The sequence below is a fragment of the Canis aureus genome, chromosome 27 (genome assembly GCF_053574225.1).
Source record: "Canis aureus isolate CA01 chromosome 27, VMU_Caureus_v.1.0, whole genome shotgun sequence".
NCBI lineage: Eukaryota > Metazoa > Chordata > Mammalia > Carnivora > Canidae > Canis > Canis aureus.
Genome location: NC_135637.1, coordinates 4,242,455 through 4,265,475, shown reverse-complemented (window position 1 = coordinate 4,265,475; position 23,021 = coordinate 4,242,455). Strand labels below are relative to the sequence as shown.

The 23,021-nt window shown below is 44.2% G+C and overlaps 1 protein-coding gene across 15 annotated transcripts in view; it reads left to right on the top strand.

The window, feature by feature from the left end:
• EP400 (E1A binding protein p400) overlaps nucleotides 1–23,021 on the top strand; it is a 102,694-nt gene that overhangs the window by 4,551 nt on the left and 75,122 nt on the right. For 8 of the 15 annotated variants that reach the window (XM_077875179.1, XM_077875178.1, XM_077875183.1 and 5 more), the window contains exons 2-6: nucleotides 3,841–3,994; nucleotides 4,747–4,799; nucleotides 6,643–8,006; nucleotides 9,568–9,678; nucleotides 21,963–22,053. In XM_077875179.1, the coding sequence (XP_077731305.1) occupies nucleotides 6,678–8,006; nucleotides 9,568–9,678; nucleotides 21,963–22,053 (1,531 nt within the window). In that variant the 5' untranslated portion in view covers nucleotides 3,841–3,994; nucleotides 4,747–4,799; nucleotides 6,643–6,677. The remainder of the gene's footprint in view (nucleotides 1–3,840; nucleotides 3,995–4,746; nucleotides 4,800–6,642; nucleotides 8,007–9,567; nucleotides 9,679–21,962; nucleotides 22,054–23,021) is intronic. The other 7 variants (XM_077875185.1, XM_077875182.1, XM_077875186.1 and 4 more) reach the window with 5 other exon arrangements.

Here is a 23,021-nt window from a genome sequence, read left to right as displayed (position 1 = left end):
TACAGCCACTGATCTGTCACTGTGTTTTCTGTCTTTTCTGGGATGTCAATTAAAGGAACTCCATGTGGAGCTTCTTTTATTGAACATAATGCTTTTGAGCTTCATCCAGGTTGCTGCTTGTACCAAGAGCTTGTTTCCTTGTGCTGCTGGGTGTGCTGCAATCGAACCAGTCCCCTGTTGTTTCTGGTCCTCTGATACAAGCGATGCCTGAGTGACTCACATTGTGTGCTGTCCAGGCAGTCCACAGGAGCTCCTCTTTGCTCTTTCTCCCAGTTCCTAACTTCCTGATTAGGCTAACTGATTCAGTTTGCACTTTTCCAGGTCTCTTTCTGCACGTTAGAAGCTGCATTCTCCGTGATGGTGCTGGAAATTCCCCAGGGGCTGGAAATTGGTTCTAAGGAGGAGGGTGAAAAAATCTTAGATGTGACAGTGATTTGTAGCCTCCCAAAGCGAGGTCTGTGCTATGGTTGTGGTAATAAAACTTCACAGAGTGTGAGGGGGGATTAGGAGAGAAGGATCTAAACAGACCTCTTACGGCTGTGGGTAAAAAGTTGAGAAACACAGCAGTACAGGGATGTTAGGGGCTTGCAGCTTTATGGCTATGTCTGAGGAAGCCCTGCTTTACTTTCTCTTGACTCATCCTCTGCAGCTGAGATACAGTCCGCCTGTCTGGTAGTACAGGGCTCTCTGTTCTGTCAGGTTAAGGACCTGCCCCCACCACCACGACAGCAAAGTCTCAGCATCATAGCCGGTTAAGCTAGAAGAGACATGGAGACCTCAGTGCCAGTTTCTGCACTGTGGCACTGCCACAGAGCACGTGGCACAGTGAAACCCACAGAGTTTTAAACTCAGTTTGGCCCAGTTCATGTCATTTGGAATGTACGTATTTTAGGAATGAGCATGGAGCCTGCCTGATGTACTCTGAGGGGAGAAGAATGTGTATTTTGTTGGTAAATGGGACTTTTTTTGCACCCTTTAATTTGTTAAGGAATGTTTGGTATTGCTCTCTCATGTGGAAAATATTTTTTCCTGTAACTTTTTTAAAGTTTTTAAATATTTTATTTTTTAATATTTTTAAAGATCATTCATTCATTCATTCATTCATTCATGAGAGGCACAGAGAGAGAGAGGCAGAGACATAGGCAGAGGGAGAAGCAGGCTCCATGCAGGAAGCACGATGTGAGACTCCATCCTGGGACTCCAGGATCATCACATCCTGGGCCGAAGGCAGACATTCAACAGCTGAGCCACCAAAGCGTCCCTATGAGTTCCTTTTTTGTAAAAGTAAGCAGCTATTTACAGGATATCGGTGTTTGTAGACTGTTGTAGTGAACATAACTAGGAAATACATTTTTGTGGGAAAAAAATTAAGTATATAACAGATTTATGTACATATCCTTTTTTTTTGTAGAAAACAATGCAGGCAAGATGTATCTATTTATACATCTGCCTATCTTTTCCTTTTAGCAAGGGTAGTATCCCACATAGAATCTTCTGTGTTTTATTTGACTTCATGTGACATTTCTGGAAATTGCTCTGTACGAGTTCACAGAGAGCTTTCTTATTTGTACAGCTGCGTAGAGCTCCATTGAGTGGATATACCAAATAAAGTCAACCAGTCTGTGAAATGTGGATGTGTAGTTTATTTTTATTTTAAAGATTTTTTATTTATTCATTCATGAGAGACACAGGGAGAGAGAGAGAGAGTGAGGCAGAGACACAGGCAGAGGGAGAAGCAGGCTCCATGCAGGGAGACGGACATGGGACTTGATCCCAGGTCTCCAGGATCAGGCCCTGGGCTGAAGGTGGCACTAAACTGCCGAGCCCAATTATTTTTAATGTGTGTGTTTACAAATAATGCTGTAGTGACTGAACTCTGCTTATGTGTTTTTGTACCAGAGGTGGCTATTCAGGGTGAGTTTGTAGTGGAACTGCAGGGTCCAGCATGTGGACAAGCACATGCGGTTTTATGAAGTGGTGCCAGGTCCTTGGGTCGGGTCGGACAGCACTATAGCAGAGCTGAGTGGACCTGACTTCTCCCAGCCTCACCAGCAGTATGTCTGGCTTCTGAATTGTGCGTTCTGATAGATGCAAAATGGCATTCCAGTTTAGTTTTAATTGCAATTCTTTTATTAAGAGAGATGATTTATAAGTTAATATGCTTGAAAGAATTCAACTTCAGGTCTTGGAGTTCTACTTTGTTTTACTGATTTCTCTAACAGGAAATGTCATTTCGTAAGTGAGGTCTGGGAGTGAGCGACTGAGTCGCATTTAGCCTGTTGCTTGTGAGCAGCCTTGTAGAGATACTTTGTTGGTTCATGAGGGCCAAATCTGCGCTCTGGGTTTTGCATAGACCAGAGTTACGGACTGTCTCTGACACCTCCATGTCTGCCTCTGTGTGTTTCCTCACGGCCTGCTGGGGTTCTTTGGGCCATGAGCTGTGTACTGGACGCGTGTGGTATGGATGTGCAGAAGCACTTCCCTGTGGTGACAGCAGTGGCCCTGTGTGATGAACAGTGCCCAGGCCTTGCCTTTGGCTTCGAGGGTGCCCCATGACTATGGTGACAACATTGCAAAACTCCCTGAAGCAGGGGAGACGGTCCTGGCTGGGTCTGGGGAAGTGTGGGGGCAGAGAGGGGGGTGAGTTTGGGAAGGGAGCAAGGCTCATGGCCTGAGCTCCCTACTTGGTGAGGGGGAATAAGAGAGCTCCTGATCCCTAGCTGCCTGATCTGACAGCTCCTAGATAGGACACCAGGATTGGTGGGTGGGCAGCAGCAGCAATTTGAGGCTTCAGCAGTGGGGCTGAGAGCAGCTGCTGGGGGTGTCCAGTCTCTCAAGCCATCCATCCCTCCCTCTCATGGGTTCTTTTTTTTTTTTCTTTTCTTTTTTTTTTTTTTTAATTTTTAAATTTATTTATGATAGTCACCGAGAGAGAGAGAGAGAGAGAGAGAGAGGTAGAGACACAGGCAGAGGGAGAAGCAGGCTCCATGCACCGGGAGCCCGACGTGGGATTCGATCCCGGGTCTCCAGGATCGCACCCTGGGCCAAAGGCAGGCGTTAAACCGCTGCGCCACCCAGGGATCCCCCTCTCATGGGTTCTGACCCAGGGACCCCTGCCCTGCACAGAACAGGGCCCAGATAGTGTTCCTTAGAGTGGCATTTTCCTGGCATCTGGAAGTGCCCCTTTATGATGTCATTGTCGCCCTGACAGAGCAGCAGCAGGGATGTGGGCCTGTGGCTGGCATCCTGCTGCCAGTGGCACTAGGGAGCATTGCACACAGTGACCTGAGGGCCTACACACTGCCTCTTGCCAGGCTGCATCCATGCTGTACCACGGTGCCCCAACCTAAGCCTCATCCTGAGCAGTACCTGCGTGGGACTGTGAGCTTAAGGGTTGGCTCCAGCTCTTTCTGATGGGCCTTGAAAGTAGAAACAGCTACTACCAAAAAAAATTGTTTCGCCATTGGTGGTAGTTTTGCTTTCCATTGGGTTGGCTGTGGCACATATTTAGGGAATGCTGCTTTAGATAAGCAGTTTCTTTATATCATTGTTGATTGGGTTTATTTCTCTACCTGACTATAAGCTCACTGAGGTCAGGATTTACTTTAAAAAGTTGAGGTATAATTTACTTTAAAAAGTTGAGGTATAATGTTCAAAGTTCATGCTTTAGCGTGTGACCCTGTGACTTTGGACAAACACATTAGTAACCACTTTCACACATTTAGTGGAGGAGTGGGTCCACCCCCCAGATTCTCTCTGCTGCTCCTGAGTCAGCCCCTCCCCCATCTCCAGCCCTCGGCATCTGTCTAATCTCTGTCCCTCTGGTTTTGCCTGTTCCAGAATATCATGTCATGTCAGTGACCTGCGCTGTGTGATCCTTGCGTCTGGCTCTGCTCCTTGGCATCTTGCAACTCATCGTGGTGTGGGTGCTTGGTAGCTTGGTAGCTTGGTCCTCATATCGCCAAGGAGTGCTCTATCCCTTCTCCAGGTGAAGGTCAGTATTCATATTTTGATATATTTCAGTGGCTAGCTATTTAATTTATATCTTTAACAGAGTAGTGGCTATATCATATAATTGGTATCCTGCTTCTTTCGTGGTAATATGTCTGCACATTTTTCATTTTTATTAGAGCCTCCATCTAGAACTTGGGCACTGGATAGTTCCAGTTACTTTTTTTTTTGAACTCTTACTGTATTCTGCAATAAACATTTTTATGCACAATTTAAAAAAAATAGGTGAATTTCCTCAGGAGAGATTTCCAGAGCTAGTCTTACTAGGTCAAAGGTAATGGGTCAGGTGGGTTGCTTCTGCTTTCCCAGCACTGTTGCCCACCTTGTCAGGCATGTCCTGGCCTCTGAGCTCTTTGAGATCTCTGCTCTGTGTCCCTATCTGCCTCTCAACCCTCCACTAGATGTGGGGTTGGCAGGGTGCCAGTCGTGTGATATAGTATCTTGGCTAAGTGGATCTGGGAGATATTTATTTCAGTCTGTATTACTTTATAAGCGGTGAAGTTGGACATTTCCCTTCCAGCTAGTTAAATAGATGTTTTTCTTTTGTAAACTGTCTCTTGTCCTTAATTCATTTTTCTGTGGGATTTCAGTGATTTCCACTTTATATGAGTACTTTCTATAGTGTAGTGATAGCCCCATCATAACTACCCCAAATAGTCATGATTTTGATGATTTATTTTTGAATTTTAAACATTTTAAAATTTTGCATGTCTTCAAATCCATCTGTCTTTTCAGATACAACTTTACTGTTTTAAGTTTAGGAACTTGAATTCCCCTTCAGAGCTCTAGTAAGTATTCATTTTTGTATTCTCTGTGTATTTCTATTTTGACTCTTTTACGATTGGTGTAAAACTTGGGATGTTACCTTATGAAAATGCTTCATTTATTTTGGTGAATGATTTGTGGTGAGAATTGAAATAGGATTTTCACTCTGTCAGTGGTCATGACATATTTCCTCCTAAGTCTTAGCTTCCCCTGGTTTTGTGAATTGTTATATGTGAGCGAGCTCATTTATGGCTTTTGTTCTCTCTCTTTGCTCACTTTTGATGTTGTGAGAATGTATTCTAAGGAAATAATCCTAAATATGCCCTTGTGTTTATCACATTTGTTCTATTTTTGTGCCAGTTCCACACATGTCTCCTCATAATGCTTGTTTACAAAGCTCAGGAGCAAGAGCTCGTTCTGAAAGCAGGAGGTGTGCTGAGGCCGTGATCTCCTGTTAGACATATGTGTTGCAGCTTGCCTGTGATCTTGGACTCTCTTTAGCAATAGCCTTCAGAGCAGAAAGTACCTTTTCTGTTGTTTAAATAGGCACCAATTTTCGTGTTTTCCCAACCTTTACTGGCATACCCATACATTCTGTAGCTTCTAATTCTGCATACCATCTATCTTGGCCAGGGTTCCACGTGTAGATGTATTTTTGCGTTGTAACTTTTATAGCTTCTGGTTTCTGATGTTTTTACCCCTGTCCTCTGAGATAATTTGTGATGCCCTGTGGATGACGAGGTAATGCCCTGTGGATGACGAGACCGCCCCTATTGCTTGTTTTGAGGGGCAGGGTGGAAGGAACACCAAGAAATGGGGAGCTCAGTGTGTCGGTTAAGACTTGAGAATTTCCAGTGGTGAAAGGCTATTTCTGTGCCTGTGACCCTGTTGTAGTGGGGAGCAGACACCTGGAGCAGGGGGCTTTGGAGGACATCATGTCCCCAGTGGGGTCATATCCCTCGCAGACACTGAGACTCTAGCTGGATCTGACTTGGGAGCATTCTGGGGTCCTGAGAGCTGACCCCCAGCACATGTCTTCTACTCTCCCAGTACCTCCCTGGTCCTCTGCACAAAGCTGTTTGGGCTAGGAGCCCCTTTGAAGCTGTGGTACTAGCTCCAGAGAGTTTGCATATGTCTGAGGGAGACTCTCCCAGAGCATGGGCCCAAGTCCCGCCATTCTTCCTCTCTCTCTGAAGTTTGAGGTGCCTTCTTGTTTTGTCCTGGCTTCTACAACAGGTCTAAGGTGAGGCTCTGGCCCCCAGGCCTGGGCCCTCTCCTTCAGGAGCTTAGGATCTGAAATGAAATGGTTGCTCTCTGTGTTTGCAGTTGATGTAGCCCAGAAGTTGATGGGGTGTTCTGTTCTGGTGATAGGGTGATGGCAGTAGACCGCAGACAGCTGATGCAGTCACTGACTGCCTGGCATTGAGCAGGGGGCTGTCCTTCTACCAGGAGAGACAGGCAGACAGCCCTCCCGCATGTGGAAATGGAGAGGAACCGCTAGCTAGGAGGCGGCTTCTGGGAAGAAATGTGTTGGGCACAAGTGCCAGTGCCAGGTTCAGATCCTGCCTGGCCTTGAGCTAGCAATGCTGGTTACTTTCCATGGTAGTTAACTGGGATTATCCACCTGCAGGTCCCAGCAGTGACCCAGAAGGACCTGTCCCTCATCTGTGTTGAGGGACATTGTCTTTAGTGCCATCTCTTTCATGGCTTGATAAGAATTAATAAGACTCATTTGCATCAGATGCCCCTGGGAACATACCAGACTATCTCTCCAGTGCTGCTAAATGGTACTTGTAGTAAGTGCTGATCAGATGCAGATGCTTACATTTGTCTTCAAGTAACTTGATATTAACTTTGATTTTTCAGGAGAACGTTAAGTTGGATTAAAAAGGGGGGCGATAATGCACCATGGCAGCGGCCCTCAGAGTGTCCAGCACCAGCTGCAGAGGTCTAGGGCCTTCACCAGCAGCGAAGGAGAAGAGCAGCAGGCCCACCCAAATCCTCCCCAGTCCCCTGCCACGCCCTTTGCGCCATCGGCCAGCCCGTCTGCACCTCAGTCTCCTGGTTACCAAGTTCAGCAGTTGATGAACAGGAGTCCCGTGACTGGGCAGAACGTGAACATCGCCCTACAGAGCGTCGGACCCGTGGTGGGAGGAAACCCACAGATCACGCTCGCTCCTCTGCCACTCCCCAGCCCTACTTCTCCAGGTTTCCAGTTCAGCGCCCAGCAGAGGCGCTTTGAGCATGGGTCTCCATCGTACATCCAGGTCACCTCGCCACTGTCCCAACAGGTGCAGACTCAGAGCCCCACCCAGCCTAGTCCTGGGCCAGGGCCGGGCCTGCAGAGCATGCGGACAGGCACCCCTGGCCCTGGCCTGGGCCTTTGCAGCAGCAGTCCCACCGGGGGCTTTGTGGACGCCAGCGTGCTAGTGAGGCAGATGAGCTTGAGCCCGTCTAGTGGCGGTCACTTTGTGTTTCAGGAGAGCTCGGGCCTTGCCCAGATGGCTCCAGGTACCCAGGTGCAGCTGCAGCACACAGGGGCTCCCATCGCGGTCCGAGAACGGAGACTGTCACAGCCCCATGCACAGTCTGGGGGCACCGTCCACCACCTGGGACCACAGAGTCCTGCGGCTGCAGGTGCAGCCAGCCTGCAGCCCCTGGCCAGCCCTGGTCACATCACCACAGCGAGCTTGCCACCCCAGATCAGCAGCATCATCCAGGGCCAGCTGGTCCAGCAGCAGCAGGTGCTGCAGGGGCCGCCACTGACCAGACCCCTGCTGCCTGGGGTCGGGGTTGGGGTTGGGGGGGCCTCGGCCTTTGGGATGACGTCCCCACCACCCCCCACCAGCCCCTCCAGGACTGCGGTGCCCCCGGGCCTCTCCAGCCTTCCTCTCACATCTGCGGGGAGTGCAGGGGTACGAAAGGCCCCTAAGAAGTTGGAGGAGATCCCCCCAGCATCTCAGGAGCTGGCCCAGATGAGGAAGCAGTGCCTGGAGTACCATTACAGAGAAATGGAGGCGCTAAAGGAGGCCTTCAGGGAGTACTTGGTCGAACTGTTCTTCCTGCAGCACCTTCAAGGGAACATGATGGACTTCCTGGCTTTCAAGAAGAAGCACTATGCCCCGTTGCAAGCTTATCTTAGGCAGAATGATTTGGATCTGGAAGAGGAGGAGGAGGAAGAGGAGGAAGAAGAGGAGGAGGAAGAAAAGTCTGAGGTTATCAATGATGAGGTGAGAAATAGCACTTTAATTAGAGTACCATGCTATGCAAATTTGAGTCTAGGCAACTGTAAATAAAACATAGCCTTTGAGCCTGGGATGTTTCTAGGATGTGGTTTCATGAGGATTTGATCCAGAAGTAAAATTGAAGATGTGTTTTGCTCTTTCCCTGCATGGTGGGAAGGAGCTGCTCTGGACATTGGGAAGAAGATGCAGGATGACCCTGTGAGCAGTGCTGGTCCAGGCCTGCACATGTTCTTGCAGAGCAAGGTCATCTAGTTTCTGAAGGCTGGCCTGGCATGACCCAGCCATCTCCCGTAGTCAGTTGTGGGTCTTGTCCAGCTCTGAGGCTGGAGATGTGGATGCCTTCTGGCTACTTGCATAGATTTTGCATTTTACCTACACTGGTCTACCATTAAAAATACCACAAATGTTTTTAAACAAGGGGTTTGAATCAGTAACTGTACAGTATAACAGTCATGATTTCACATCACCAGGTAGGTCTGTATGGTGTCTTCATGATGAAGATACCATTGTTATAGCAAAGCTTGGAGAATTTTTCAATTTTTAGATGTAAAAGTCTTCAATTTGAGGTTTTTTAAACTCATGTATGCAAATACCTATTGAGTGATATTTAACATTAGAATTTTTTATAGGGAGTGAAATATTTTGGGGTGCTTGGAACAGGTCTTTCATAAATCCCCCTGAGTTTTATCAGTACCATAGTGATTCCTAAGATCCTTCTACTTGTATTTCCTGAAAGAGGAGCTAATGAAAACAGAGCAATGGTGAGAATGGTGAGGGATACTGTAACGCACTGTATTTTGTGCCATTGTGTTGTGTAGTGTACAGTATGTTGGTGGAGCTTATTTTGTTTTATGATACAGCTAAAGTAATTTGGCTCTTTGTCAGCTCTTCTCCTGCAAAGAAATCAGCCTTTGCTGAGCAAAAGCTGACCTCTTTGCTTTGCCGTCCTCATTGAGATTTCTGGACATATCTGTGTGGCTTTGCCATTTTGTGTTTTCTTTAACACCCTTTCCAGAAAGGACTATTTTTATTTTCTAAAAGGTCAATATGATTATTTTGAGGATTACACCTCTTTGCCATGAAACAGCGAAATTCAGTTCTCTGTATTTCAATGCTATCTGTAGGCTCCGTCCCCCTCATCTGTGCTAATGAGGAGGCATGACTCCCTTTTTTGCACCTTCCTACTGAGATAGACCCACACAACAGCAGGCAGTGGGGTGGCTGCTGTACAGATGGCCTGTGAGGGCACTAGGGCTTTGCTGCTCAGAGACTGCCTGCCGTTCCCTTGCTTACGGTTTGAAGTTGCAGAATCTGAGGATGTTGCACTGTGTTCAAATTGGAGTTCCTGTAAGATTCACACTAGAGTTAGGTCGTTCTGTTGTAAATCCACCGTAAGTCAGTTAGGTATCCTTTTACAAGATTTCATGCAAAAGCATTCCATTTTAAACACCAAACATCACTGAGCTATCAGCAATAAAATTCTGACAAAATTTTGAGCAGTCTTAAAAATTATGTTGCCTTTTTTTCTCAAAATATTTCCTCTCAGGTAAAGGTTGTGACAGGAAAGGATGGGCAGACTGGTACTCCCGTTGCTATAGCAACCCAGCTTCCGCCAAATGTTTCTGCTGCTTTTTCATCCCAGCAGCAACCGCTTCAGGTACTTTTCGATGGTTCTCAAATGTAGCCTCATCCCAAACTTCCCTTCATCCAGATATTTTAACCTTCAATTTTACTATTTGCTCTCCAACATTTTTTTCCAGAGCCCATTCCTTATTTTTTAAAAAATTAAAAAGTCTTCCTGTATATAAAAATGATAAAATTAAGTTGCATGAGTAAATGACAACACGGATCTTAATGCATTATTATTTTTTCTGTGTTGAGTGTGACGCAGTAGTAGCTTTAGCATGCATGTCACCTAATACAGTCTTGTTGAATGTGTACTCAGGATTCCTTGTGTGCTGTGTTTTAAATGTTGATTCTTTTTTGTGTCTTCTATCTGTATTTTTAAGAACAGTGCAAAACAGAACAAAAAAAAAAAAAAAGATTTAAGCAGCTAGTAACTTGGTATTTTCCAAACTGGAAGAAATGCTGAAGTCAGGACCTTAGGCCCCATTCAGGTGTCCACCAAGTAGAGACTGATTAGTGTGTTTGGAAACCAAATCACTCAGTGTTAACATCGGTGATGCCAAGAACCTGAAAGGATAGGTCAAATTCTCGCAATAGGGAATAATGGATGGTTCTTGGCTTCAGAGAGTAGTTTCATCTTTGTGGTGATACATTTTTTTAAAAAAACTTTTTTTTATTTTTAATTTTGCTATCATTTCAAACATATGTGAAAAGTTGCAAAAACAGTTTTCCAAAGAATTTCCTATGTGTCCTTTACCTGGATTCAGCAATGTGCACTCTTTGCCCCTCTGTAGTGTTTTCACTCTCTTGTATGTGTCTGCACACATATTTCCCCCGAACTGGGCAACCGGCAGTTGCGGGTACTGTGGCAGGCCCTTTTATGCTGATATTCAGCACATAGCAGGTGAGAGTGTTCTCTTACCCAGCACAGTACAAGTCATGTCAGGATTACAACTAAGCCAGGGGCTCATATGTGGTTTTTTGTCTTTTGCCCTGACGGCGTCCTTCATAGAGTTGACCTTTAAACAGTGTAGGGGCACCATCCCCACACGGTGGAACCTCCACATATAACTTTTGACTCCCAAAACTTAAGTACTGTTAGCCTGCCGTTGACTGGAAGCCTTACTGATAACCTAGTCAGCACGTATTCTGTCTGTTACATGTTTTATATGCTGTATTCTTATAGTAAAGTGAGCTGGAAAGAAGGAAATCATAAAGAAGAAGAGAAAATACCTTTACTGTACCGTATGGGAAAAACATCTGTGCGTAAGTGGACCTGCACGGTTCAACCTTGCCTTGCTCAAGGGTCGGCCACAGTGTTTTTCCTGTAGTCTGGGGTCACCAGCTGTGCTTGGTTGTCATGCCTGGTTAGTCTTCTTTAATCTGGGCTGACTCCTTGGTCTTTCATGACCTTCACATTGTTTGAGTTTAGACTGCTTATTTTGTAGAATGTCCTTAGATACTGGATTGTGTGACATTTCCTTGTGTCTGACTTGGGCCATGTATTTTTGAGAGGAATACCACTGAAGTGACAGTGTGTGCAGCTCGCTGTGCCATAATAGGAAGCCATGAGATCAGTGGTCCTGCGACTGGTGATGCTCACCTTGACCACTTGTGAGACTGGGGTCCACCAGGCTTTTGTAGTGGAAGGTTCTTATTTTCTCTTTGGTAAATGATAAGCCATTTGGGGAAGATACTTTGAGACTATTTAAATAATCCAGTATCTCATTAAACTTTCAGCCACTAATTCCACCATTGGGACAGAATCCATTTTCACCTTAAAGATTGGGAAATGGATTTTTCTAGCCCAATCATCCCTAATGCATTTATTGATTGGCATTCCGCTGTTAACAGTGTGCTTTCCTTTTTCTCCGTTTATATATTCATATGTGGATTTGTTTTTCAGCCAGTGGGTAATGTCACTATAATACTATTTATTTACTTAGACTGACTCAATTCAGTAAAACTCACTCTTTTTTTGTCTGTAGTTCTGTTGAGTTTTGCCAAACCCATAGAGTTGTGTGGCCATCACTGTGGTCCAGAAACAGAGCTCTATCATCCTCCTGAATGAAATCTTTGCTCTCTGCCTCTGTAATTTTGCCTTTTCCGGAATGAAATCTAGGTGGATCCTGCAACATGTGGCTTCTGTCCCTGAGCGGCCACGCTGTGCCATTTACCATAGTCTTCTCTCTTTGCTAAGTAAGCAGTGTTCAATGGCATGAGTTCCTTGGTTTGTTTCTTCACTCATCCTTCGGAGGACACTTGGATTGTTTGCTTAGGGGTAAGGCTGCTGTCAGCATTCATATACAGTTTTGTGTGAACCTAGGCCTTTGTGTTGTGCGGGAACATGCCTTGGAGGCTGACTGCCCGCTTGTTTACTATCTGTATGTTCCATTTAGCAAGAAATTGTCAAAGTTGCTGCAGTGGCTGTGCCTTGCTGCACTCCTGCCGCCCCTTGGAGGGAAGGCCCTGCTGTGTCCTCCGTCTTCATCTCTAGTTGTCACAATATGCTTGCAGTGGTCGTGGTTTGGGGGCTCACTGGTGGTTCGTTGGTGTATGTTCTTTGGGAAAGTCTGAGTCCTATATGTCACTGTTAGATTTGAGAATTCTTTGTATGAATGCAAGTTTCTTGGCAGATACAAATTTGGAAATGTTTTTCTCCCATTCTAAAGCTTATCTTTCAAAAAAAACAAAGCTTATCTTTCTCTCTTAAACTGTTTTTTCAGAGCAAATGTTTTATGTTTTGATGCAGTGTATTTTATCTTTTTTTTTTATAGTTTTTTTTTTTTTTTTTTTTTTTTTTTTTTTTTTATAGATTGTGCTTTTGGCATCCTATCTAAAAACTCTTCACTTACCCCAAGGTCACAGAAACCTCCTGTATTTTCTTCTGGAAGTTGTATATTCTATGTTTTACATTTACCTCCATGATTCCCTTTGAGTCAGGTTTTGTATTACGTGGCAAACATGTAGATGTTCATTTTTCTGCATATTGATTTCCAGTTGTTTCAGCACCATTTTTTTTGCAGCACCATTTCTTAAAAAGACTGTTCCATTTCCCTTACATTGACCTTGCAACTTTGCTGAAAGTGAGCTGATTCCTGACTGTGTGGGTCTCTTTCTAGACTCTCCAGAATTCCCTTCATCTGTGTGTCTTGCTAACACCACAGTCTACATCACTGTAGCTTTGTAGTTAGTCTTGAAATCAATGTGAATTCAACCTTTTTTTTTTTTTTAATTGTTTTGGTCATTCTAGTTCTTTTCCATTTTCATAGAAATTTTAGAATCTGTTCTGTCGATATCTATAGAATTTTGATTTAGATTACATTGAATCTGTTAACCAGTTTGGAGAGGAGTGGTAACTTGACAGTATTGAATCTTCCAGTCCAGGAATATGGTATATCTCTCCCTTTATTTTGGTTGTCCTTTTTTTTTTAAAAAAAAAAAAAAAGATTATATTTATTTTTAAAGATTTTATTTATTTATTCATGAGAGAAAGAGAGAGGGAGAGGGAGAGAGAGGCAGAGACACAGGCAGAGGGAGAACCAGGCACCATGCAGGGAGCCCGATGTGGGACTCCATCCCAGGACTCCAGGATCACGCCCTGGGCTGAAGGTGGTGCTAAACTGCTGAGCCACCCAGGCTGCCCAGATTTTATGTATTTATTCATGAGAGACACAGAGAAAGAGAATAGCAGAGACACAGGCAGAGGGAGAAGTAGGCTCCCCACGGGAAGACCAATGTGGGACTCGATCCTGGGACTCTGGGATCACATCCTGCACCAAAGGCAGATGCTCAACCGCTGAGCCACCCAGGTGTCCCAGTTTTGGTTGTCTTTGACCAAAGTTTCATCAATGTTTTTGTAGTTTTCAGATTGCCAATTTTGTACATATTTTGTTAGATATATGCTTGGGCGTTCCAGTTTTTCTCTGGTATTGTAAGTGGTAATTTTAAAAAAATGGAGATATTCATCATAGGTATTTAGGAATACAGGTGATTATTTGAATCTATACTCTGCAGTCTTGCTAAACTCATTTGTTAGTTTTAGGAGCATTTTTGTAGATTCCATGGGATTTTTCTACATAGAGAATCATGTCTGTCAAGAAAGCAAGTTTTATTTTTTCTTATCTAGAAGCCTTTTGTTTATTTTTATTTTTTGGCCTTATTGCACTGGCAAGGACTTCCAAATATGCTAAATGGAGTGGTCAGAATACTTATTCTTACTCATTCTCATGTTTTGCTGTCAGATATGATAGTAGCTACTGATTCTGTAGATGTCCTTTACTAGGTAAAAGAGATTTCTTTAATTCTAGTGTTATGAATGGGTATTGAATTTTGTCAAATGCCATTTCTGCATTTATTTGCATGATCATGTGATTTTTCTTCTTGGGCCTATAAGGCAGATGGGTTCTGTCACATGAGATATAATTTATTGGTGGGGAAGGCACAGATCCTAAGTGTTACAGTTTGTGGAATTTGTCAGGTGCCCGTGTAACCCACTCCCATCAGGTCTTGTGCCCCTGCCATTGCTACGCAGCAGCCTCATCCCCTTATCTTACTGTGTGTTTTGATGGTCAGATTACCTGTAATTTGACCCAATGTATTTAAGCTGATCCTCTTGCACTGTTTATGTTTCCTTGTCATTCTCTGAGCCCTTTCTTACTTGCTGGCACCTTTAAGGTTCATCTTGGGTATTCCTGAATCCAAACCAGAATTGGTCATTTTTGCAAGGGGCCTGGTCCCCTTTGGTGGTGAAGAATAATTTCAACCTGATATTCAGATGCTTCTTATGATGAGTTTGATGCAGTTGAATATAAGCTTTTTTACCTTTGAGATTGTGAGAACATTTCTTAGTAGGGCATCTTTCCTGTAATGCTTTGTGGAATGTAATGCACTACTGTGTTTCTAGACCACTTTAATAAGTATTTGCCTGAGGACAGTGGAATAGTGAAAGGCAAGGAGTGCCCATCAGCTTAAGAAACAGACGTGTGGCCTCCATGGTAACACAGATTAAACCACTGTGATTTGCCATCACACTTGCCAGATCACCAGAAACTAAATTGGGTGGAATCTGCTGATGTAGGTCAGTGGGAGTCTCATCGACTTTTGATGGAGGGTAGCTTGGAGATATTTGCAAACTTTTTGCATGACCTGGAAGAGGTGAGCATGGGCAGACCAGACCTTCTGTCTCGACAATGTGCTTTAAGAAATTCTTGAATGTCTCTGCTAGAAACCAGGTATAGTAGTGTTCCTAGTGGTGCTGGTTATAACTGGGAAGAACCAAATGTACACTGGCAAGGAGAACAGGTCAGTGGATGGTGCACATTCATACAGAAGAATGTTGATAAGAGCCATCAGTAGAGAAGAGGTGGTCACAGTGCCAAAATGTGTGGGTATGTCTGTGCTCAGCCACACCTTGTGGGACAGAGGACTTAATAGGGAATTCTCTAGGAAGCAAAGCTGGAGAAGATACTGTTTGGAGAGGAGTTTGTAGGTGATGGTATCATGAGATGTTCACATACCGCTCAGGTAGTGGGCACCTTCATGGTGCCCAGGGTCGGTGAGGCACAAGCTGCAGTCTGTTTCCTGAGCGTTGTGATGAGTGCTTTATTTTTATTTTTATTTTTTAAAGATTATTTGAGAGAGTGTGTGTAAGTGGGAGGGGCAGAAAGAGAGATTCTGAAGTAGACTCCCTGCTGAGCGTGGATTCCCAACAGAGGACTCCATCTCATGGCCCTGAGACCAGACCTGAGCCAAAATCAAGAGTCAGATGCTTAACCAACTGCACCACCCAGGTGCCACCCCAGGTGATTGCTTTATTTTTTATTTTTATTTTTTTTAAATTTTTATTTATTTATGATAGTCACAGAGAGAGAGAGAGAGAGAGAGAGAGAGAGGCAGAGACACAGGCAGAGGGAGAAGCAGGCTCCATGCACCGGGAGCCCGATGTGGGATTCGATCCCGGGTCCCCAGGATCGCGCCCTGGGCCAAAGGCAGGCGCCAAACCACTGCACCACCCAGGGATCCCTGATTACTTTATTATTATTCTTTTAAACTGTGTATTTATTTTTCTACTTTCCTTTTCCACATTTTTATATGGAGGATTTCAAACAGAAAAGTTGAACAGTGTGTTCAGTGAACAACTCTGTTCCACTATTTAAATTCTAATAATTTGGGAATTATGGGTGGCGCAGCGGTTTAGCGCCTGCCTTTGGCCTGGGTGGCACAGCGGTTTAGCGCCTGCCTTTGGCCCAGGGCGCGATCCTGGAGACCCAGGATCGAATCCCACGTCGGGCTCCCAGTGCATGGAGTCTGCTTCTCCCTCTGCCTATGTCTCTGCCTCTTTCTCTCTCTCTGTGTGTGTGACTATCATAAATAAATAAAAATTTAAAAAAATTTAAAAAAAATTCTAATAATTTTACCATGCATTTAAAATCACATACATGGGGCACCTGGGTGGCTCAGTCAGTGAGGCGTCTGCCTTCAGCTTAGGTCATGATTCCAGGGTCCTGGAACCGAGCCTTGCGTCGGGCTCCCTGCTCAGTGGGGAGTCTTCTTCTCCCTCTGCTGCTCCCCCACTTGTGTGTGCTCCCTTGCTCACTCTTTGTGTCAAATAAATGGACAAAATCTTTTTAAAAAAATCCCATACATATGTTTTTTGTTGTTGTTGTTGTTTTTAAATTTTTTTTTAATTCATTCATAAGAGACACACAGAGAGAGGCAGAGACACAGGCAGAGGGAGAAGCAGGCCCCCCACAAGGAGCCTGGTATGGGACTTGATCCCAGATACCGGGATCACGCCCTGAGCCAAAGGCAGACTCCCAACCGCTGAGCCACCCAGGCATCCCTCCATACATATGTTTTATAATTTTCTTGGCATACATGATGATATAGACCATAATCATATATTCAAGAGGCTAAAAGAGGAAGACCAAGGAGTCTCCAGTTTGAATTCTACATCTTTATTTTTATTTATTTATTTATTTTAATTCGTGAAAGAGATAGAGAGGCAGAGACACAGGCAGAGGGAGAAGCAGGCTCCATGCAGGGAGCCCGATGTGGGACTTGATCCCGGGTCTCCAGGATCACGCCCTGGGCTGAAGGCGGCATGAAACCGCTGAGCCACCCGGGCTGCCCAGTTGTAGAATTTTTTTTTTTTTTTAAGATTTTATTTATTTATTCATAAGAGAGACAGAGAGAAAGAGAGGTAGAGACACAGGCTGAGGGAGAAGCAGGCTCCATGCAGGGAGCCCAATGTGGGACTCGATCCCAGGTCTCCAGGATCACGGCCTGGGCTGAAGGCAGGCGCTAAACCACTGAGCCACCTGGGCTGCCCCAGTTGTAGAATTTTTATATTGACTAATCTGTATTGACTAACAAAATGCTAGAAATAATTTAAGAATTTTTGTATTACAGATAAGTTAATTTCTGTCTGTTCCCAGAGGATTTTGAGGTAGTGCTACTGAGTGCAGGGGTCCTATGTAAAATAATATGTGCCTACGTATACATACATATGAATATATGTTTATTTGTAAGAAAACTCATCATAAGTAGTGACTTTCAGTGATTTTTCTGTTAGAGAAAATGAATAGTTATCCATAATTCCATCCTTCTAATGCAAAGATTTTTGTTTTGTTTTATTTTGTTTTTAAGTCATCTCCACACTCAACATGGGGCCTGAACTGACAATCTTGAGATCGGGAGTCATGTGTTCCAGTGACTGAGCTAGCTGGGCACCCCAGAGATTTATATTTTATTTTTTATATTATATCTGTTTTGGTTGGCCGAGTATACTTTTTAAAAACGTATTTTCATTTAACAAATACTCCTTAGGTTTTATTCACTTTTATTTTTTTATTTTTTAATTTTATTCATTTATCCATGAGAGAAACAGAGAGAGAGAGCCAGAGACACAGGCAGTGGGAGAAGCAGGCTCCATGCAAGGAGCCCAATGTGGGACTCGATTCTAGGACTCGATCCCGGGACTCCAGGATCACACCCTGGGCCAAAGGCAGGTGTCAAACCGCTGAGCCACCCAGGGATCCCCGGTTTTATTCACTTTTAGCAATTCTCATTCTAGCAACTCCTAATCTGCCATCATTTTGTGGAACTGCAATTCAGTAAACTATTTTTCTAATTTTAGGTGATTTTTCTATTTAGAAAACACAGGAGTGGCATTAGTGAATCAAGGAAGTCTGTGTATCTTTATGGTACTTGCCATATATCATCACTTTGTTTTTAGCTAAAAGTGCTGGTAGAAATATACAAGTGGCCCCCCCGGTGTTATTTTGTCCTGGTCAGCATTGTTGAACCTTCTAAACAGTTTAAGACATATTCTCAGGATGAATTTCATTATTTGCCACCAGTTAAAGGGTTTTTATAAGAAACTAATTGGTAAAAAAAAAAAAAAAAGAAAGAAAGAAACTAATTAGTGCCTAATTAAGCTCTACAAATAAATACAGAATTCTTAGTTCATGTGTGTATTACTTCGCTTCTAAAAGCATTTGAGGGCAGCCCAGGTGGCTCAGCAGTTTAGCACCTGCCTTCAGCCCAGGGCCTGATCCTGGAGACCTGGGATCGAGTCCCACGTCAGGCTCCTTGCATGGAGCCTGCTTCTCTCTCTGCCTGTGTCTCTGCCTCTCTCTGTGTGTCTCTCATGAATAAATAAATAAATAAAATCTTTAAAAAAATAAAATAAATAAAAAAATAAAAGCATTTGAGGTGGTTTTCTACTAGAGTGCAGTTGTATACGACATAACTATTTTGTTATTTAGATTTTAAAAAGCATCCTCAGTGGAGATTATTTTTCGATGATTATCACATTAGAAGAAATGGATAATTGTAGCTCTATAACCTTACCCTGCTATTGGCTGTCTTATTCTTCTTACATGTGTTCATACTTTGTATATTGTTACGAGCTTGTGGGTGTAGATTAGGCAGAGGTGGGCAGCTCAGTTTGTTGTAATAGGCATGCTATTACCATGAGTCCTTTTTCTGTTTCTGCTGTTCTGTTTTCCTGCCCCAAGGTGAGCCCAGGAGACCACCCGTAGAACCTTGAGCTGAGTTACGGTGCACTGTCCACTCCACAGCTATCCGCATTTGCAAGCCCTTCTGACCCCATTCTGACTGCACACCTAGCCTTATGAACCACAGGCCCAGTTAGTTTATAGTTGGTTTCTGGGTTGCTTTATTTAAATTGGGCAGAGGGGATCCCTGGGTGGCTTGGCCCCTGCCTTCAGCCCAGGGCGTGATCCTGGAGTCCCGGAATCAAGTCCCACATCAGGCTCCCTGCATAGAGCCTGCTTCTCCCTCTGCCTGTGTCTCTGCCTCTCTCTCTCTGTGTCTCTCATGAATAAATAAATAAAATCTTAAGAAAGAAAGAAAGAAAGAAAGAAAGAAAGAAAGAAAGAAAGAAAGAAAGAAAGAGAAAAAAAAGAAAGAAAGAAAGAAAAGAAAGAAAGAAAGAAAGAAAGAAAGAAAGAAAGAAAGAAAGAAAGCAAGCAGAAATTTACCCCCTGGTAACTGCTAGCTGTAATGACTAAATTTCTTTGTCTAGAATAACTTACATCTGTTCCTCATTCAGGTGGCAAGCTGTCTTCTGTGAGCTACACCCCCAGTTCTCTCAACTGTTCTTTTTTCCTGGTGTAGCTTTAGATTCCCTGTAAATTAGTAACACTGTCTTCCATGGATAAAGTCTGTTTCGGTATTCTCTCTTAAAGTGGTCACTTAGAATTCAGTTCCCATTAGAGAATCTCTATTTTCTGATGTTGAGTTGTTGGTTTTTTGTTTTTTTTTTTTAATTGAAATCAAACTTGAATTTTATTTTTTTTAAATTTTTTTTTTTTAATTCATTTATGATAGTCACAGTGAGAGAGAGAGAGGCAGAGACATAGGCAGAGGGAGAAGCAGGCTCCATGTACTGGGAGCCCGATGTGGGATTCGATCCCGGGTTTCCAGGATTGCGCCCTGGGCCAAAGGCAGGCGCCAAACCGCTGCGCCACCCAGGGATCCCATCAAACTTGAATTTTAAAGGCCGCAGTATCTTTCCCAGTAGAATACTCATGAAGACAGTGTAAGGGAATAATTCTGAAGGTGAGAGTCAGGGCTGTGAGGAGGCCTAGAGAAGAGAGGCCAGCCCTCCCCCTTCTTGCCCTTGATGAGCGCAAGTTTATTTCAGTGGTGTCCAGAGTTTCGACATTTTCCTGTGGGTGACCAGTCCCCCAGCACTGTTTTAGGAAGACTTTCCATCCCCTTTTGGTGCTGTATGAGTGAGTGTCCCCTGGGCTTGGTGCAGCTCTTGTCATCTGCCCACGTGTATGCAGCGCAGCACTGCCCTGCCCCGGTGGCCCAACTCTCTCCACAAGTGCCACTCTGTTACTTTTCCTCTTCTCTCAACACTGTGTGTTCAGCTCACAGACCTCTGCTTCCTACTCTTGTATCCAGTGAATTTGTATTCCATAGAGTTTATTTTTCAGTTCTGGCATCTGCATTTGATTCTCTCAGTAGTTTCTTCTTTTTGGTCACGAATCTCTCTCGTTTTTTATTATACTATGTTTTCTTTATGTCCCCGGGCATACTTAGTAGACCCGTTGTAAAATCCTTGCTGCTAAATCCAGCATTTGTGTTGTGTGCATTTGTGTCCATGAACTGCTCTAAATATGGCTCATGTTTTCCTGTGGCTTTGTGCTTGGGAGCGATTCTGGGTGTCATGAATGAGAGAGATAGAGACTCTGGTTTCTGCAGTCTCCTGAAGAGTATTGATCGTTTCTGCTTTCATAATTAATTAATGTGATTGAATTTTAACTGTGAACTGTGTGTCCTGAGTCAGGGCACCTGAAATCTCAGTGTGGTTTTGTTGGCCTGGGCTTGGAGTCTTTGTGTACCTGCTTTAGGAGACAGAGATTAGGGAGAGAACTTGGAGCCTCCCTGTGTCCTGCCATGTCTGGGGTGAGTCCTCCTTCCTTTTGCTATGGTTTCACGCTCTCCATCCTAGTGGTCTTCAAGCCAGTGAGGTTGTGTGTCTGATTCTGAGCTGGTCCACATAGCACAGGCTGGGGCCTGCCCTCATGTCTTAAACCTCCGCTTGTTCCATTCTCTTCTTGCAGGCGTCCAGTCCAGTCCTCCAGAGTTTATGTCTGTCTAGAGTATGGGGAGTCTGATAGGAAGCAGTTGGCCATTACTGGACATAGAACCCTTTATCAGTTTCTTTTATTTTTTTTTAAAGTCTTTTGATTATAAAAGTAGGATGTGTTCATTGTAGAAGGTTTGGAAGATTTAGAAAAGTGCACACACACAAATAACTTACCTCTAATTCTGTCCCCAGATAACCACTGTTCATATACCATGTGCTTTTTTAAATCATTCTTTTCTTTCCTCCCTCCTTTACCCCCCCTCCTTCCTCCCTCCATCTTCACTGAACATACATAGTGGTGCTTACTTCTCCCTTGTCAATCACTGCACTTGCACTTGTCCCCATGGGGGACACCTGCAGCATGGCTGGTGCTAGGGCATGGCCCCCGCAGCTCGGCAGCCCTCACAGACCCTTGTGGAGTACATACCCTGTGTAGGCATGTGTAACTGGCATTTCAGATGCTTGGCTAGGTAGAGTGGACAGAGTTGGATCATTCAAACAATTAGCAAATAATGATTGATAAACGTCATCCTTAGCATTTAGCAGCACTACAAGGATGGTACAGAGATGTAAAAGGTATGGGGCACCCAGACTTGGCTAGTTCCTGATTTTGTTTTCATTGAAACATTCTGAATCACCTGTATACATTTTACCCAGCTATGTAGGGTGCTAACTTGGAAAAGTCCACTGTGAAGACCCAATTGTATCAGATTTTTTGTATGTCAAGTAGAGTTTCGATGTCATTTTCCAAGAGGAAGAAATTTTCAACCTTTCTTGTTATTATTCAGCTTTTGTGTTTTTGGTGGGGGAGGGGGGTAAGTGATGACAGACAGCATGACTGCCAGGGAGGCTCAGATGTGGGATTGATGGTGTTTCCTACCACCAGCCAGTGCTCTGCCATTACTGTTGCTTTCTGAGGCATTGCAGATTATGTGCATTAATTATTCATTAATAGGAAACTCAGAATAAGATCTTTCACAAGTCCTTTTTTTCCCCTCCAGAGGTAAGTTAGAACTTTAAGTGCCTGATGATATGTGAACATATATTACATGCGTTGGGCAGATGACATTTCTCCAGTTAGAGAGTAGGGAGGCCAGTATGTGGATTAATTACGATAGTTTAGTTCATATCCATTCTTGTAAGGTACCTCCGTGATCAGAGTCTCATGTTTTCATTTTCTCTTTCAGCAGCAAGCTCTCACAGGGGCCCTTGTGGCAGGGGCCGGAAGTGCGGGAGAGACGGACCCCTTTAAGAGGCAGCAGGCGGGGACCCCAGCAGGTATGTTTTGGAGTACTGGCTCAGGTGGCTGGCCTGAGGGGACATACAGCATCGCAGCCACATGAACACTGGAGCACTTAGTTTTGGTGACTTTCATTTTACTTTGAGAGTTAATTTTTTAACTCTCTTCAGCTGACTCATCAGCTGTATGTATATACTGAAGTTAAAAGTTTGCTCATTGAGTGCGGTGTGTTCCATTTTGGTTTCCTGTGTGCTGGCATGCTCTTAGTCCTCATGATGGGATTGAGAGTAAAACCGTCTTATTTTTCAAGTTGTCACTCATTTTTTTTTTTTTTTCACTCATTTTTTTTAACTGAATTTTTTCTTCAAATTATAAAAACACACATTTTATATGAAAGATTTGGATAGTCAAGGAGGGTGTGAGTCGAGTCTCTCTCTGGTTTGGTGTTCCCACCCTGAGCCCCAGCCCTAGAGAGGTTGCTGCTGGAGATGTGTGTGTGTGTAAGGGACCTCCTGCCCACATGCTCGCTTGGTGATGCTGCTATTCTGAGGCAGTGGGAGTGCACTCTCTGTGCACTGTTCTCTTGCCAGCATTAACTTCCTAGGCCACCTTGCCTGCTCAGGACCACAGTCTCTTATGGCTGTGCACTCCTTGGGTACGTGGGGGTCCTTCCCTCATCACACCCTTGGTAGTGTTCCTTTTTATTACCACCTTTTTGTGTTATGGTAAACATGGGATGGAACATCTCCCAAATTTCTTTTGACGTGTTTGTCACTTTATCTACGGGAGAAGCTCCCGGAAATGGAAATGCTCTGTCAGAGCACGTGAGTGATGCACGTGGTCCTGCAGCAGGATCAGCCCTTGTTCGGTTTCTGGTGCTCTCACGTTTTGGCCAGTTTATAAAGCATGATCACTCCTCTGGTCTTTGTTGATGTGATGGGTGAACACAAGTCTTCTGTTGTGCTATGGAACTCTTCAGTTTTGGTGAGGTTGCTTGGTAGCTTGC